We start from the raw sequence: 19,031 nt of genomic DNA, 5'->3' as shown, positions 1-19,031 counted from the left end.
CCAACTCCGGTCTGCGTGGAGGGGGATTAAGTTCTCCGCCTGCAACCAGCCTTGCACACAGAGCAACTGTTGGGTGACAAATGAAGCTTGCGACTCCTTTCCCACCTGCACCTTTAGGTGCCTCCTGCTGGAGAGCAGCGGTAGGTGTGTGGGGCTGGACGTGCAGCGCTTCGTGGCCCTGCTGTTCCTTTTCTTTCCTGTGCAAGGTAGTGAAGGCACTGGTGTACAGCCACATGGGAGATGGGGTGTAGGAGAGGAGGCATCAGCTGCTCAGCTGCTCCCAGTGAGTGGGAGGTGAGCGTGGCAGTGGGAGTTAATGGCTTTTCTGCAGCTCGGAGGGAGCAGAGTGGCTTCTCCTGACTGCGGTGGGCAGATAACGGGCTGGGGGGGCAGCTTTGATGCTTTCCCTGGAGCAGACCCTGGGGAGGCAACGGAGGGAGCTGTGACTCTGCGATTATTTGCAGGGAGATTTCTGGACAGGAGGAGACCAGCTCTCTGTGCGAGTGGCTCTGGCTTGGCTGCAGTCTCTCCTGCAGCGATGGCTTACAGGGACGGGCAGGCCTGGCGCTGGCAGCCGGGGAAGGGCGGTGGCTGCTGCCAGCTCCCCTCTGCCGCAGGAGGCTGCTGAGTCACTCCTGCAGCGCCTGCTCCTCTCTGAACCTCCAGGCTTTCCTAGGCACCCACAGTGAGACTGATGGAGACAACGCAGCCTCTTTATCTCTAGCCCTTTCTCCTCTCTCTGCCTTTTTTTTCCCCTTCTGGGTCCAAACCAAAGGAAGACATTGCTTTATAATATTTTTTTTTTAAAAAAAAAGCTATAGCCACCATAAGGTGATGCTGAATCTATTTCTTCGATAATAGATCTTCCCATTCCTCTAGAGAGCAGCAATAATATTTGATGAATACAGTGAGTGCTGCAGCAATTTTCTTCTTTAAAGGAGCCCTACTGGGCATTGAATCAGCAATTATTATCCACCGGGCAGACATTTCTTGGAAGAAGGGCTGGGGTGTGGGGGAGAGACATGATTTTTTTTTGTTTTTTGCAGAAATAAGCAGCAATAAAGCACTTTGTACTGCTGCTTTCCGCTGCCTGCTGTACAAGCTATTCCTCTAACCTCTTTTTCCTTAGGGATTGCTGCAGAACTTGTTGGTAAAACTCTTCAAAACTGCCCAGCATGCAGCTTTAGGGAGGATGCTCTGCAGGGAGGTGAAGCATGTGCAGGACTGTGATTGTTTTACAGAAGCAGGGGCTTGGGGAGAAATGGGTGCTGGCTGAATGCTGATGACCAGCATAGAAAAAGCTTCCATTAGTGTTTCACTGTTCTCTCAAGCATTAGTGCTCTTTAAACATTCACATCTGCAATACCTGATAGGAATTTCATAAATGTAATGGTCCTGGTCTCCTGAAAATCTAAGTACTTGTTTGAGCCAGTGGATGATGACTCATTGCTTTGTGCCTTACAGCTCTGTATTGAACTACCCTATAGCCTTACCTCCTCCATATCAGTACAAAGATATTAGCACTACTTTGTCTTAAGATAAGCTCATACTAACTATTTTAAAATCCTGTTTTAATTTGTTCAGAACTTCTATATGTAATCTTTTTAAAATTAACTTCTGCTTTAGAAGTTCTTTGGGCTTGCTATATTTTAAAACTGGGGCTTGAAATTTCATAATGCTGGGTATTATTTCATTTGTATTTGTCTGTTACAAAGAAGCCTTTTAATTATGATCATAGTTTTTTTTTCCAGAACACTTGTAGATTCATACAAATATACCAAAATATTATATTAATATACTTATTTTATTCTTTTCCTGTAGTGTTTAATGCCTTGTACTGTTTACAGCATGCAGTCCAAATTCTGCATTTAATACCATTAGGTTTTCTATTTTTTCCCCCATGGGCTCACATTAATTGATTCTAAAATGCATTAAATGGTTGAAATATATGCAAGGAAAAACATTCCATTATTTAATGAACCACTCAAAGTCAGCTTCTCGTCCTCCAATGTTTATGACAAAGCAAGGCCAATTGTAGCCAGCCCCACAATAAGTCGGGCTCGTTGGCTCTTCCTAGCCTGAAATCTTAGCCTTAAAATAGAGCCATGAGACCAGCAGGGTTTATTAGGTACACAAAAAGAAATAAAAATAAAAAAAATCTCAATCATCTGTCCCTGCTGCTTCTAACTCTAGCATTAATTCTAGTTCAATGCTTGCTGCTAGCTACAAATCTAAATTTAGCCAGTTGGCCTTGGCACAAACCCACTCTGAGTCCTATCATGTCCGTATCCCAACATGTTTGGGAACACAATTTTGGTGGGAAATTTACTAGAGTGATAAGGACTTGAGAACTTGTTTCTGAGCTCTGAAGTCCTGGCTACTCCAGGAGCCGCTGTTTGGAAAAACAGGGAAAAAACTTTCTTTTACCAGCCTGTGTTCCAGAATCTGCTCACATACTTATTGTTTCCTTTTTCAGATCTATTTTTATCCCAGCCGTTCCTAGCTGCACATCTTTAGGGATATGCAGATGTTACATAATGAATAAGTCATTTTCCTTGTAGAACGAGAAGAGGAGGGGAGGCTTGAATTAGGAAATCTTTCTTGTCAAGTTCTGCAGTTTTCATAAAGTTATTTATATAGACAGAAGTATCTATCTGCCTGTAACATCGGTTTTGTCAGGCTTCAGCATTTCATTTGGATAGCTCTAAGGGGATTACTCAAGTTAATAAGGAGTGTGTGTAGGAAGACTGCAGGTCTTCCCTTCTGTCTTCCTCCCACACTTCCCATCGAAGTCTCTGAGCCTAGTAAACTGCCTTAGAACACTTGGAACTGAAGCCTATGAATCTTCTCCTGTAGCTAATGGGCAGATCATTCATAGTGCACGTTGTGTAGCTACAAGAGGAGTATTAAAGACCTGGCTCTTGAAATGTAGGAGTTTATCAAAGAAGTGGAATTAAAGGATGGAGAAAAGGAAAGGGGAGAAGCAGCATCAAGGTTTTTCCAGCAATTTAATTTCAATGTGTGTTTCTATGTTTCATTGACTAATAATAGAGTAAAACGTTGTCTTTCTTTTGTATCTTTCATCTACAGATCTCAAGATGCATCATGAATACTAATCAGGTAAGAAAGAAGAAATTTGGATTGGCCTACCTAAAAAGTAGTTAAAGAATGTTTAAGCCATACTGGCAGTGTTTTCTGAAGATGGGCCTATTGCATTTGCTTATATAAAGACTACAGTCATCTAATAGCTCCTTATAAGTTGCTCCAAAATTACACCACTGCAAAGTGAGACCAAAACAAGGACGTGTTTGTTAGTCTTATGTTAATTATTTGATTACTGATTCTGTTTAAGATTCTGATCAGTGTCCTTCTGAATAGACAATACTTGCTAGCCTTTCCTGTAGTCTGTCAACGTTTGGAATGATTATGTGCAAAATGAAAACTCTTTCCCCAGGCTAGTACACCAGATATGTAAACCTATCCTATTAAAGGAGTAATTTACTTAACAAGGCACAAAATTGGCTTGCCATCCCATGAATAATTGGAATAAATGTCTGCCATCTGAGCCCTTGCTGCAGTCACTAATGCAGATTGAGATTTGCAAGGTTTGGCTGCACTGTGTGCTAAAAGGGCTCACATGTACAGCTCACACAAACTACCTCTTGGTCTGGGGAATTACAGATGGGACCCATAAGAATCCCTACACATGCCCAGATACTTATTTTATCTTCCACCAGCCCAACTTAGAAAAAGCTTTATGTTCTGTTGGGATCTGAGGCTCTATTGTGCGTAACATCCTTTGTTGTGGAACAACATGTGTGATCTAGTACATGGGAGCCCCTTTATATATAGGGTATATATATAGAGTGTATATATATATGCCTCTTATGGGATCAGAGGTCTGGAATTGGGACAGGAATTGGAAATAACTTTTCATTACATGAAATTAATTCATTGGACAGGAAGCAGAACAAACAATACAAAGTTAGGGGTCTGTCTATATGCGTGTTAGACAACACTCATTAATGTCCAAGCGCCCAGAGCTAAAGTTTGAATCGGAGCTTCAGAGCCAAACATGTCAGTATGGCAGGAGTCTCTGGCAGACACGTGTACGTTAGTTCCCACAGAAGGTGGGCATTCATTTGAGGCTTTGTCTAAGTCTTTCAATTTCTTACTGTCATAACAATAAATATAAGGACACTCAGTGGGATTTTGTTTTGGACAGGTTATCTTCAGATTCTTCAAATGTTGGCTTCCACGATCGTTCCAACCACAGCGGTTTTCAAGATCGAGCACTTACAAGTTGCATTGCTGGACCAGTACTGCAGCTAAGATGATAGGTAAGTGCTGTAGCTTCGTTTTTCTTGGTAGCATACTGTGAATTATTTATGCCATCTCTTTGTTGTCCTGGTGGCTTGGATGAAGGGAGAAAAATGCATGAGTGTGCGGCTTCATTTATAGACCACATTAACATCAGGTACAAAACAGATGCATCAGCAGGTGGTAGAATCGGTTGCAAGCTGTTGTAAGGATGTGCCGTGCACCTACGTGGACATCATGTGTTAGCTGAAATTGCAGCACCAAGAAATTTGCTAGAGCTCGTCATAGTGGATCTGTTGGGTATAACAGGTATATTTTAGTCTTGTATCGCTGTGTATCTGGTGTTATATTGGCAGAATAGCTTGGATAAACTGTCATGTACATACTGGTTTAAATAGATGTAAGCACGAGCCTCACTTTAAAAAATATAAAGCTTTAATTGAACACTTTTCAGTGTGTGAACCATCTGGCTCCTGTTTCTGTAGCCTCAGAACTGCACAGAACCTTAGTACATGTATCCTCATCACCTCTCTGTAAGGTGATGGCACCCCATTATCCTTGTCTAGCACGTGGGAATTGCACTCATAAATACCCTGGACTATCAAAGAGTTAATTATCTAACATGCTTTTGTGCATTTCTGTGATTTCCACAAAGCACATTTTAGCAATTTTGTAGTCCTAAAGATCTTTGTAGTCATGGCTGTGATTTTCTGAGAATGCTCCTGGGAGATTGGAAAGGTGAATTTAGTTGTCTGGAGTTTTACATCAACATTATTACTCCTGAAATACCTTGTTCTTGTGATCTGTAACTGTTGGTTCATTTAAAAAAAAAAAAAAAAAAAGAGAGAGAGATGTTGAATGGGTACATATTTACATGAATTACAGAGACAAGGTAAGTGCATTTGATTTTTGATACAAAGTGATATTGTAAAAGGCAGGTGGCTTCTCGGCCATAGCCCCAAATTCTGCACATCCTTGTGCACCTTCTATTACTGGCTAAAATAAAGCTTATAATTAAGTAGGTTACTGAAGAGTTTGTAGATTCTATTATACGTGCAGCTGCTGCAACATTTTAAATTCAATTTGTTAAGGGATATAGACATCATCTCTATTAAGTTATAATGTATAACTTAATGTAGGGTAGGAGGGACCATTAGCAAATGCCATATGCTAACCTCAGTCGTGTCCACGCTATAAGTTAGGAACAAAGGCGTATTCCCAGATGCAGTTATCTCCTATGGAAGAGACCTATAGGATCAGCACGCCCATTGTCCATGCAGACTTGAGGGAAGAGGTTTGGGTGAGGGAAAGACACAGACAGATGCAAAGCTGTATGATGGATATGCCTGATTACAGCATGAACAATAGCTGAAGAGAGGTTCATGCAGAGCTTGCTGCTGTGAATTTACTCAAAATTTAATGAGCCCAATCTGCCACCTTTGCATCCAGCAGGAATTTTGCCATTGATTGGAAAGATGGCAGGCTAAGGCCCAATATCAGACACCGGCTAATGTTATTAGTGCACGGCTTTGCTGCTATTCATTTTAAGAGATAAAAAGCCACCAGTAACGATACTTGCACATGCTCATGTTTGTAGTTTATAGGAAGTTAAGCTGGGGTTGCAGCGTTTTATGCTCTGCTCTGAAATGACTGTTCTACCATTACACCTTGTGAAATACCCCTCAGGTGTCCTGACTTTCAGTTCCCTTCTCCTATGCAGTGGCCTAGTTATGAGTCTGCCTTTCTGCCCAGAGAGTAAAACAGAATCTAAGCATCCTGAGGCTGCTCTAATTAGCCCCTACCTTCCAAAAAAACAGGAACAAAACCCTGACTGATGTACCTTCAGACACCTGGTCTACCTATTTGGTTGTGCTGTTTCCTTCAAAAGCTTTTTACTGGAGTGTTTCAGCCCAATTTAGATTACTTTTCCAGCTACCTTATCTTGCTTTTATTTTAATGGGTATTTGGTATCTCACATTGTTTTGTTGGCTTAGGACAAGACTCCAGTGTACCTCCATAGCAGAAGTAATGCATAATGTCAAGAAGGAAGCTATGTAGAACATAATTACTTGCAGTCTTCCTAAGTAACTTAGAGTCATATTTAAGGTTAAATTTCATTCTCGGTAGTCATGAAAGCCAATTTGATTAGTAGCTTTATGCACAGAAGTCGCCGCTGATATTAGATTACTGCTGTTTTTTTTCCCAGATTTTTGCCAGTGTTTATTGATTAAGTGTGCTGCTCCAGGCACAAATAAATAAATAAATAAAATCATGTCCTGCAGCTAATCAATGGGCTGGTTTTTAAAAGTCTGCAGATCATGTTACAAGGGCAATTGCTATTGTGGGTTCAGCAGATGTGGCTGTAAGCTGTGATTTTGGATGCAAATGCGATTTAAAAATAAAGTAGTGTCTCCCTGCATCTCAGCTCTCTGGTTTTAAAAACGGCCTGTTCACACAATCTTGTGCTGGAATGTATTTGTTTAAACATCTTTTTAAGTGATAAGGCTGGCACAACCAGAAATTTCAGCATTTCTTACTACACTGTATGAGGCAAAAAGAATTTCATATCAGAAAAACATAACGTATTGCATCTTCATTGGTCAATGTCATTGGACATAGTACCCCAGTATACACTGGTCATTATTTTACGTAGCTGCAAGCAATCTTGCACTCAATGCAGTTTTAATGGGGGTGAACAATTTAAGGCATCTTCTAACATGCCATAATCATGATTTCTGTCCTTCCCTTGGGTGTGTAAATGTGAACATTTTATTTTGCTCAGTCTGTTTCTCAGTTGTGACTTAAGGACATTCTTACCTGTGGCATTTTGACACTGATATTCTTAAGGGCCCTTCCAGTGTTCACATAAGGTAATACAGAATGGCTGAAAATGAAATACAGATATTTGAAAGTTTTATAGGAGGAGCTGTATGAGCACGGATTGCCACAGAGGTCGTGTTTTAAATTGATAAGGTAAACAAATAATGGTAGAAGTTTTGTCCAAAATGGCACAGTACGGTAAAAGGAAGGCCAATCTGAACCTGTTACGTTGTCACCCATTAACTGATACTACTGTCCTGCCTTACAACCCCACAAAATAATGTAGTATCCATATAAGAAATCAGATAGCAGTGTTGAATCTGATCTCACCCATAATTGTTTAACTCCATCTTTATCAGCAGTCTGTCCTGATAAATTACTGGAACCTAAATTAACTAAAGAAAGTAAGACTTTTTATTGATTTCTATGGACTTTTAATTAGGCCCTCACATAAACCTGCCTGAATTCATTAGAGTTACTGGGGGCTTTTTCAACTATTTTGCCCAATTCAGAAGACTGTTTATGCTCCTAACCTCTTACTAAGTCATCAGGAGGCTTGTGTGGAATAGAGGATATTCTCTCTGTGCACCCCCACATTCCCCTACAGAAGGGTCATAAGTGCTTGGAAAATTTTGAGCTGCCATGACAGTGCTTTTAAGTACAGCAGTGGCTGAGGACCACAGCTGACATTAAATGAACCTTCTCTTCTAAGTATCTGCCTATTCAGTACTGTGTTTCAGTGCTCAGCAATGCTTATTTCTGCATGCCTAAGTGTCCTTACTTCTCTTTTCTGCACCTAATGCTTCCTATATTTTACTCGTTCAAATTGATAACAAATGTGTTCCTTTGAAATGCAAAACAGTTGCGGAAACAGAAGAGAGAACTCTGAGTTGGGTCTGAAGCTGTGATGAACCTGTATTTTAATAACAGGTGGGTTAACAGACATGAAAGAAAAAGCTTTTGAGGGAGAGAGGCTTGTCTCATGAGGCTGCTAACGTGTTCTCAGCTTCAACTGCTTTGAACCACCATGTTCCAGTAGACATTGCATTTCAGCTCAAACCTCTTCCATTATTTCTAAAGGAAGGGGAGATATCTAACCATAGAACACAGAGCCACGGTAAGAAAGTTTATAAAACATCTGAATTATCAAGAATCATCCTACAGGATTTAAATTTTTAGTACCAAGTCACCATAGGCCAAATCTTGCTTGCTTCTATTTTAGTCAAAGGATGTTTTATAAGAATAGGTTCAAGAGGGATTTGGCCTTGTCTTTCACAAGATCATTTTTGTCTATCGTAGCTGTGGCATGTCTGCAGAAATGTCAGTGTGAATTGTCTAGTGATCAACAGTGACGGCAAAACATGACACTTGTGTGTTTGCAGATAACAGCAAACAAATTGACCTTTCATATCAGGCATGTCAATATACCAAGCAACTCTATTCTTTTGGAAATAAATGCGTTTTCCTGGTTCTTCTCTTCTCTTTCTCTGTCTCTCCCCCACTCCCACCCTTACCCACTTTTTTCAGTAGGCAGAACCAATGGTGGTGATTCAGACATTTCGATTTTGGTTTAGATAGTCTTCAGGTTTGTTGTGGTTTAACCTGGCAAGCAGCTCAGCACCATACAGCTGTTTGCTCCCCACACCCCCAGGTAGGATGGGGGAGAGAATGGGGGAAAACAGTAAAAGCTTGTGGGTTGAGATACAGACAGTTAATAGGACAGAAGGAAGAGAAATAATATGATATGCACAAAGCAGGTGATGCATAATGCAATTGCTCACCGCCAGCAGACTGATGCCCATCGCATCCCTGAGCAGTGGTCCCCACACCCCCCATATAGTTGTTCAGCATGTCTACATGATGTGGAATATCCCTTTGGCCATCTGGGGTCAGCTGTCCTGCTTCTGTCCCCTCCCAGCTCCTTGTGCACCCCCAGCCTCCTCGCTGGCAGGGCGGTGTGAGAAGCTGAAAAGTCCTTGGCTTAATGTAAGCACTGCTCTGCAACATTAAAACACCAGCGTGTTATCAACATTCTTCTCATCCTAAATCCAAAGCACAGCTCCATATCAGCTCCTAGGAGGAAAATTAAATCTCTTCCAGCTGAAACCAGGACAACATAGCAAGCTACAAACCTTTAGGTTTTGAGTGTTAGTATTCTGAGGATGAGAAGCGAAAGGTTGCTGCATGTTATTACTATTATTGATTGGGAAATAGTGTCTTATCCAAGCTGAATCCTTTGCCTTTAGATGGCCTTTATTTCTCTACCAAAGAACTACAGAAAAGAGGAGGACTTGTTTAAAGCAGATTCCCTTTTTCTACCACATTGTTTCATGATACTTGTCCTATGTGGTATATATTTCTTTCTGTACCAATCTTCTCAGTGTACTATCAGATCTCATCCGGAACAGTTCCCATTTTAAACTGAATTATATGATGTCATGCAAATTGTTTGGAATTTTAATTTTATTTTTAGAACTAGGATGGGTAAGGAAAAGGCTAAAATGCTGAAGAGCCTGCATGTCTGAGACTTCGGGAGTTCAGCATTGAAAGGTATCTCTGATACATTATTCAGGAAATACTGGGCAGACAGCATACCTAATGAGTAGCATCAGGGGTATCTGGACTTTTTCTTTAATGCCAGTGCCTTTGTACATCTTGCTAATGTGATTTACAATGCCTTAAATGAATTAGTACTACAGCTTCACTGGTCTTGAAAGAATACCTATGCATCATCTTACTTTGACACAGCAGCTAATCGCATCCAGGAGAATTAAAAGGCATGTAGCCATAAATCTGGCATAAGCTTCAGATAAGGACTGGAGGTGAAAAACTGGGTGGGGAGCCAAGTAGGTTCTGCAGCTTGCAAAAATACATCCTGGGCACTGGGGCAGAATTCTGAAATTCACAAGGTCAAAGGAAGCAAAAGTTGTGTCTGACTCAGATGAGCAATAGTTTCTGCCCTAATCACGTGTTTGCACTCCCAAAGCTCACTGAAGAAACCAGGAATATTTATATCTAGGTCTCTTACTTCTAAAGCTTAGATCTGTGTTCAGACAGACTTCTTTCAGATTCAGCTTGAAAGCAAAGGACCTACACGTGCAGAAGAAAATGTGTGTGTGTAGCCTGGATCTTAAGTGCTCATGTCCTCAACTATGATCCAAGGAAGTCTGTCATTTTGCTTCCTTACTGTTCCAGCCCACAGCCCCAAGTCCTGTAGCCAATAACCTCTATTAGTAGACAAGGGCTTGCTTTCATTGGCACAGTTATTGTGAAAGATATCTCTAAATATAGGTATAAAAACGTACAGCAGCCTTATATGACACAGACTGCTTTGAATCTCTCTTGTATGTCTATATAACCACCACTGATTCCACTAGCTTGACTGAATCCTTGCTAAATTACCTCACTGGAAAAGAAGAATCAGACCCACCTGCTTAACAGAAAGCACTGTACTTTATTTTCATTCTGTTTAAAGCAAGAAGGATCCGGTGCTTCAGCTGTCAGCAGGGAGACAGTAGTTATTACCCGTGGAGCTGTTACAGACAAGCAAGAGCACTGAGAAGCTACTGACAGATTTTTATTTCCATTACTGGTAGGCATTGATGTGAATACAAAAAACCATACATTTCTCCATTAGGTATGCGTGCCTGGTTTATGCATAAGGGCTCGATGACATTCTTGTTTGTGTTTTGACATGACATCTTTTTCCTTTGTAACTGGACATTCTCTAAAAAGAATGTCGCTGCTTTCCTCCATGCTTCATTATAGTTTGTCTTTATGTTTTCCCCCCCAGCAGCCTCCGGCAATTAGGCTGTTAATGTAGTTAGGGGTGGATGGAAGGCAGCGATCTGGGCTCTGAAACAGAACAGCAAGCCCTACGGTCCTGCAGCACTTCCCTCTTGTCCACACTGCGTAGTCATTAATAAAGTCCCGCAGGTCTCTCGCTGCGTGCTCTCAGAATCTGGGCTGCCCTTCACAGGGGAGTAGCGATAGTGCTGGTTCGGTTCTTCCCAAATTCAGATAGGTCTGACCTCTGGCACTCCGATAATTTGTCTACAGCAGCTCTCTTACAAGCCAGTGACAGACAACCTAGAACAGGTGAACTACAAAATATTTTCTCTGGGTTTCCTTAAATCCTTGCATAGGAGCGTTAGTCAGTGGCAAAGAACAACGGCAATCAAAGCTAAAGATGTGAGTGTAATAAATTGCTTTGTGTGGTAACCTGAGGCAGGCAGCATTTTGATGTTGGAAAAAATTCAGATCAGTTGTGAAATGAAAAGTCAAAGGCGTTCCTTTAGAAAATGTTACTCTGCTTTAGATTCAGCAAAGTTCTGCTTTTCCATCACCCTTCTGAGTCAACTGTTTACTGAGGGTGACCCGAATTTACAAAGAGCTGATTTTCTACCAAAAATTGCATTTTTTTCGGTGAACTGCAAATAACACTTTCAACAAAGTTTCACCGAAGCTTATAAGAGAATTTGGGTGGAACCTGTGCCTTAGCTTGCCACATAGCCAGGATGGCTTGGGGAAAATTGCACTGTCATGCCAGCCTCGTATCGGGTCTTTGCAGCGAAGATCCAGGAATTAGGATTCTCAAGCAGGCATTTAGGAAGTGCTTGCTGCAGAGGAATCATGAATATGTGAAAAGCTGCAAACCAAAATATTCTTTACACTAGCGTTTATAGACAGACACATGAACACATTTTGAGGCTTTGTTTTGAGGCAGGAGGGTTATCTTTAGTGAATATAGATCATTTATATTCTGGTGGGTTTAGCTTAAATGCTGCACAGCTCAATGCCTGCTTGTCTGAGGCAGCTTGCTCTGAGAAGGGTTAAGCTTTGTGTTTGTCGACAGCATTGCAGCAAAGGGGATGAAGTAAGCTTGAAGGGCAGAAACGCTGTACTGCATCTTTAACAGGGTGTGTCCCATCCATTGCTGCAGTCTCTGCTGCAGTGAGGTTTAAATTGGGCTCTGTCTGTCTCGTTAAGCCTCCTTACTTTATGATAATTGGAGATGGCGATCATATTCAGACACAGCGCTAGAATGGCTGCTGATCTGAAAGCGACAGTCAGCCCACGAAGGGTGGGAAACTTTGGATAGCACAAATCCCCTGCTCAGTCATCCATTGCGTAGTCCAAAAAAACTTTTTAGTGATTTTGTGAGTTAAAAGGCTCTGTTGCATATAAAAAGGAGCTAGCCGGGGATTTCGGCGCTCTGTAGCATTGTACTGTGTTAGTAACTTCGCAAAGTCATTGAACATGTTCTGCAGCAGCTGCTGAATATTGCTGAATCAATTTGGCACTGAGAAGAAGGAGACTGTTAGGCTGTTGAATTTCCTTGAGATTTGTAAGTCCCTCAGACTCATTCTATGTGAAGTTATAAAAGACACTGGCTTTTCACAGTATTGACAAGCAGGTTTCAGAGGATTAGAAGAAGTGATTTTGAAATAAAATCCTCTGCCTCCATGACTGCAGTGCTAGCTGCACTGCATGGGGCAGGTCCAGCACCACTTGCGTAGTCATTGCGTGGTGTAGTTCTACAAAGCCTGCCGTGGTCTCCTGAGTGCTTGTTCCCTTTGTATTATAAACATCCATCTGTGACGAATGTCATATTTAAATCCTGTGAATTTGTGTATTACGAAGTTGGTAGACAGTGTTCAGTTATTTTTATTTTGAAAGGAGACGTTTTCTTAGACTACCTTGTAATTCATTACGTCTGACATACGGTGCTGCTCTAAGAAGAATGCTTATGTCACCAAATGTAGTTTCATGCTCAGATCTCATCCTTTCTAATTGAAGTTTTGGTCATATGCATCTAAGACTTGTTCTACTGAACTGAAGCAGTGACAAATATTTTGTTAACCTAAACGAAAAGGTAATATTTAACCAGAACAAAGCTATAATTTAGGCTAACCGTCTAATAGCAACTCCCATGTTCTTACAGACTCATGCTGCTAGCACATTTGTATGCAGGGGCTCCTGCAGAATGTGTCGAGTCCACCAAAAACTAATCAGGCTTCCTACTAATGTTAAGGGCAGATTGCAAGATCAGCCTCTGTAACTATAAGATGGCAGAAATAATTTCTGCTTGTCTGTGAAGTGTTCGCCGTACTTCTGGCACTGAAAATGAGATAAGTTGTTCAATTTCCTCCCGTGTCGTGAGAGTTCACTGTTCTAAGTCCTGCGGAGACTTCAGAGAAGATTGCAGGGAGCCGGGAGTGGATCGCATTTCACTTAAAATTATAGAGCACATATATTTTCAAAGCAAATGCAGAGCCAGACTTCAGAGCTCATTGAGCAATGTTACCTCTGGAACAGAGCAAACCCTTTTAGATAACACTCTGCATCAACTACATGAACAGTGAAACGCTGCTGATTCATCTCTATCTGTACTTTCCCTTATGTGAGCTCTAGTGCCACCAAGCGCCCGTCCCCTGGAAGAAAGCAGCCCAGCCTGATTGACGCAAACAACGTCCAAATGATCGCTTTCAGGGAATGCAGTGATCTGCAGCAGGTGGGATCAGAGCTAAAATAATCTTTTCTGAAACAGAAATATGAAGGCTTGAAGTTGGGATTCCTCCAAAGCCTTAAAACTCCTTGTAACCGAGCTCTTAATAACAGATTTAGCAACATTCCCAGCTTAAATTTGTTCGCTGATAGAAATAATGGTTCGGTAGTTACTAGACTGGGTGTAGGTCCTACAGCACAGCTCACACCAAAAAGGTGGGACCAGCTGCTTTGTTTGTGATCAGTTCCTCACAAACCAGAGACTGAGCAGAATTGTGAATTCTGCCTGAAAGCAGCCGTGAGGGTGCTGGGCTGGATTTTGTGTATAGGGAAAGAGCTGGAAAGAGCCTTATTCTGCTGGCCCCTGAAATGCCAGTTCTGCAGTGACAGGTGAAGGAAAGGAGAGATGATACTAATCTGAGATCGTGGCAGCCTTAAAGCAATGATGGAGGAGACAATACATCGTACGAATGCGTTAATCTTATGTAATTTCAGAGAAGGAAGCTTGCCAAAATTGACGTAAATAGAAAGCCGGAACATTTTTAGGTGTATACTCTACTTGATTCTCAAGTGGACTCTGCCAGGACTCACTGTGCTGCTATTTTTTTTGGATACCGCTCAAGGTGATCCAGGTTTGTCCTGCATTCCTTCCTCTGTGTTGTAAGAAGGCAATAATGACTTTTTTTAGAGCTCAGGTGATAGAAACTCTTACTGCTCTCTTCCTGCCTGTAGAACTTTTACTGATTTGCATCATCTCCAGCAGTCTGTTATCAAGAGTTTAGTCTTTTTCAGTCCTTGATTCCTTCTGAACAAAGTTTAACAGATTTTATACTGGCTCATTATGCTGTGCTACTACAGCCGTGCTGTTAATGAGGCCGGAATACTTGTTTAAGAAATTAAACCTGTTGCCTGAAATAGGAGCAGATATCCTTGAGCCTTTTGTACGAGATCTCCCTTTGGATGGGGGAGGCTGTAGCCTGGTGAAAAATTGTTCCCCACAGTGCATTTTGTAATCACCGCTTGCATATGAACCTAACTGACTTCTTCCTAAAAGGGCAAAAGCTGGAAGGAGCCAAGTGGCAGATAAAGCTCTATGAATTTTCATTCCCTATCTTAGAAGAAAGAATGCAGAGTCCCTTAGGCCAGGCAAGACAATTGTGTGCCTCACCAGGAGATCTGTCTGTTCCCTGCCGAGCTGAAACAAGCATTTCCATGTTTATAGGGCTGGGGATGGCTTCATCAAATTGCAGATCAAGTCTGCTTCTGCTTTCCTCCCCTCAAACAATATATTGAACTGCTACCTCTGAATTAGTCATCCCATCTGGTACTCACTGAAACCAAGGAGCTAAATCTCCAGGCGGAAGAGAGTGGAGCTGGTCCCTTAGCTGACGGATTTGTATTTTAACATCTGAGAAACGTTCAGAGGCCTGAGAGGTGTCAGCACGAAGGCAGCTGAGGGGGGCTGATGTGCAGCAGCTGAGATCCAGCATGCCCGTTTGCTTTCTAGTGCAGACTTCGGACAAGGAATTACAGATTGCACGTGAGAACACACGCAAAAAAAATTCTCTTAGGACAAAAGACTCCGTCCTTCCTGTGCAGTTTTTCATTCGTTACACTGCAGCCTCGGTGTGTGCAGTTTATATCTTGAGACTGAACTAACGTGCCAGGCTGTCACCTCTTTGTGTTCCTGCACGTGTTAATGAAAGAATGTGGGCCTGATCCTGGAGTCCTGCAGTGCTTAACCCTCCCCCGTGAAAGCTGGTGTTGGGTCAGATACTTTGTCTTGCTCAGATCAGTCTTGCTGTCAGTAAAACAAGACTGTAATTGTCTTCCTGCCTTTCGTGCGGTGCAGTTTTGATGAATAAATCAGTTTCTAGACTGCTGTGTTAGAGATAAGTACAATTTGGGCAGAGTGTTGGCAATCTGTGCCTTTTGGATTTCTATACTAAACTCACTAATTAAAATCCAGAAGAGTAGGAAGGCAGAGGGCTTTTTCTTACCCTCTACAGAGCGTTACCAGTCGCCAGCAAGTAATTTTATTTTCTTTTGCCCGGTTGGTTGCTTGAGCTCTGCTCCAGGCAGCGCGTGTGCTCCCAACGCCTGGCAACAGCGACCTGACGTCAGTCCCGGCACACTCCTGAGCAGCAGAAAGAGCAGAAATAGTGCCTTGTCACCGTGTTCTCCTTGGGCTGAGCTGCATCATGCTGCTGCAGGGATAGCCTGCCTTAGGTTGCCTGCACAGAGCAATGCAGAAAGGTGCTTGGGGGGGTATTAGTGCTGTGGGGGGAGCGTGGTGCATGCTGAGGGCACGGGGCTGAGCACAGCAGTAGCTGTTTCCTGCGGTAACAAGTGGCTCCTTGTTGGCTGATGGCAATTTCTGTGCACAGCAAAGTGGCAGAAGTGCTGCCTTCCGTGGTGCAAAACATTATTCCATGCACGGCAGCGGTTCCCAGTCCCTGTAGCACCCGTGGAGCAATGTGCTGCAGGGAGTCACCCCCCAGCCAGCTGGCCACGTCTCTTCTCAGGGACTGCTGCTTCTCTGGGACTCCCACAGCTATTCAGAACATGTTCTGTTGCAAAATGTATATACAGCACGCTCAAAATAAAACGAGGGTGGTACAGGATAGAAGCCCGCAGAAGGTATCATTGCATTGCTCTGAGGTTTGTCTTCAATGTGAATTTACAAAGTCGAATGGACACTTAGTCCCTGCTAGTATTTTGCCCTGACACTTAAGGCTTTGAAAAGTGCAGACGTTTTGAGTTACAGTTTGTGTGCACATCTACAGACATCCTCGTAGATCTTGATGCCACAAACGCCCTTCTTGTTTCACGCAGTAAATACCGGGAGCATCACTGAATGACGGTTTTATCTCATGTTATTTCTCTGTGCTGGAGGAGGTCGTTTTTCACATAGAAGAGCATTAAATCTCTTCTTTGCTGTTGTTTGCTGCAGAAATATTTGAGGCAGGCAAGGATAATAACAGGAAATAATTTTGCAGAAACCTAAATACTGCACGCTAACTCTTCAGCTGTGCAAAGTGCCCCCTCAGGTATTTACCTGGAGCTCTTTTCATTTGCTTTTTTCCTGCTGCTGAGAAACCAGGCCAGTGGCCACAACCAGGTACAGGGGGTTTGAGCACTCTGCAGGAAAGAGTAAAGTTTTCCATGCTGATCTCTTAGTGGCATCTAGCGTTTAATATTTGCAATAGCATCCTCTCACAAACATTTGGAACTGCAGTAACCTTGAGGATTTCCCTTGAGATTAAGCATTTGTAGATCTTTTTAAGCAGAATATCACTTATATTATGAGGGCCGTAGGCTTAGACCTTTTAAAAGAAATGTTTTCCAATGCTTTCCTTCTCCCTACATCCCAGTGCTTTTCTTTGATTTGGGTATTTAGTGAGTCTTTTCTTCAACTTTGATATATTTGTCATTAATTCTCACTCTTAGTGATTTTTCTAATCTCTATTTCCCCGTAGCCGAGATTTTTTTTCCCAACGGTTGTGATAGTTTTGCTTCTCTGGAGGGATGAAACAATCTCTTGGGCTCTTTGCTAGAATTAACCTCACACTGTGGGAGCACTGACACAACAGAGGGGGCGTCTGTGAATGTTGCTGGCTGAGAAGGTTTGTGTTCAGGCTCTGTACCCCTTGCATGAGAGGGGAACGGAGAGGAAGAAGGCAGACACAAGAAGCAGCATGGAAATCAGGAGAGCTTAATGGCCAGTGCCAGAGATCTTCAAAACCATAGACTCTACTGCTAGTAGGTGTTTTATTTTGCTTGTTCAACTCCGTTCCTGCAAGCACTGAGAACCAAGCCTACTTTGCTTCCTTTCTTTCTCTTCCCTGGTTCACTTTACAAAAGAAAAACCTCTCCACATTGAGGGTATCGTGGGGCCGGTGCACTGCATGCCGCCAGCGTGCTCTCCTGCAGGCCTGTGCAAGAGAGATACAAAACTTCTAATGACATCTAAACGGATATTTCTGGGTCCCAGGAGGAGATGTGTCCTACCTCCAGAGAATCAAAACTGAATGATAGAAATTACAAGAAATTTCCTTCAAAAAATGAAAGCCTCTTTCAAGCCAGGGAATTAACTTATAGAGAGGACATTTAGAGCTGTGAAGGCAGTCTCTTATCAACAGTACTGTGTGCATCAGGCAGTACCCTAGAAAAAGTGATTATTGTACTGGTATTGTTTCTCAGTTTTGGTTTTCCAAGTTCTGAATACATCTTTCCTCCTTTTCAATGGGAGAAAAGAGAAATAAGTTGAAGAAAAAAAAAATTAAAGATAAAACTCATAAAAAAGAATCAGTATTAGATGAATGGAGAAATTCTTAGGACTATGAATGTATCATTGAAGTGCTCGTTTATTTGTGTGCAAATGAAAATGAGTCATGAGACATAAGAAGGTTATAGGCTTTGTCGTCTTTTTCTGAAGCGTGCATCACATAATAAAATTTCGTGCTTATCCAGAACCTTTCCTCTGAAGATCTCAAAACTCCCAATGTGAATTAATCAAGCCCTGTAAGTAAATATAAGCAGTTTGTCTTTGTTTAAGGATGCAAGGAATGTGCTGTACCTAGAACCCCTAAGTTGTAGGTGAATATTTCTGTAGAGTTGCACATAACCATTAATTGTTTACAAAAAAAACAAAGCACCTCTACCTCCTTATAACTTAAATCCATGCTAAATGGAAATTAGGCCGAGCCACAAAATTTGTATTTGGGTATTAGATCGGGTGAGTTCCTGGGTGAGCCTTTATTGTTTGTGGTTAGGTCTAGAAACTACTGCGCTTGGTTTTAGCTTGAGTTTACCAGTTGTAAGATCTATGTTTGATTTTTCTTTTTATCAGCATTGATTTATTACTTGAGAAATAACCACATATGACAGTGGTGACAAGCAAATATCAAAATCCTGTGGGATCAAAGTCAGATCCTTCTACTCTTGCTGCTTTCTGTCCATCTGAATCTGCATCTTCCCATCATGAACCAGATCTCTGTGATGGATTTGACAGGAAGCAATCTCTGATCAACGGCCAAAGCAATTATTATTCTTTACAGAATGTCTGAACTCCTTAGGAAAAAACACTCCCGTATGTAACAGGCATCCAACTTAAATAGGTGTTTTCAGCTTTCTGGTATCCTCAGTGTCAAAATCAGGGGGTTAATTTTGTAGTAATGCACTTCATATAGACTTCCCAGGAGCAGAGGGAGAAATCACTGCTTTTAAGAAAGGAATTACTGATCGCAGTTGCAGAAGAGAACTATGACATCTGCCCATGCGTCCTAAGAATTATTGGAAGCTCATTTCCAGCCATGAAAATTTTGATTAAATCTGACCACACACCTCCCTGCTGAGGACGCTTTCGGGAACAAGCTCTTCAG

General features: G+C 42.0%; 1 protein-coding gene across 1 annotated transcript in view; it reads left to right on the top strand.

Annotated features, from left to right (window-relative positions):
- The first annotated feature begins 7 nt into the window (after positions 1-7).
- Positions 8-19,031, top strand: part of DOCK5 (dedicator of cytokinesis 5) — a 110,504-nt gene continuing 91,480 nt past the window's right edge. The window contains exons 1-3 of the mRNA XM_040538166.1: positions 8-140; positions 3,091-3,120; positions 4,226-4,340. Coding sequence (XP_040394100.1) covers positions 81-140; positions 3,091-3,120; positions 4,226-4,340 — 205 coding nt within the window. The 5' untranslated portion in view covers positions 8-80. The remainder of the gene's footprint in view (positions 141-3,090; positions 3,121-4,225; positions 4,341-19,031) is intronic.

This window comes from Cygnus olor, chromosome 27, assembly GCF_009769625.2.
Source record: "Cygnus olor isolate bCygOlo1 chromosome 27, bCygOlo1.pri.v2, whole genome shotgun sequence".
Classification (NCBI taxonomy): Eukaryota; Metazoa; Chordata; class Aves; order Anseriformes; family Anatidae; genus Cygnus; species Cygnus olor.
Note: the sequence above shows the minus strand (reverse complement) of the source record. Positions and strands in the feature narration are given on the sequence as shown.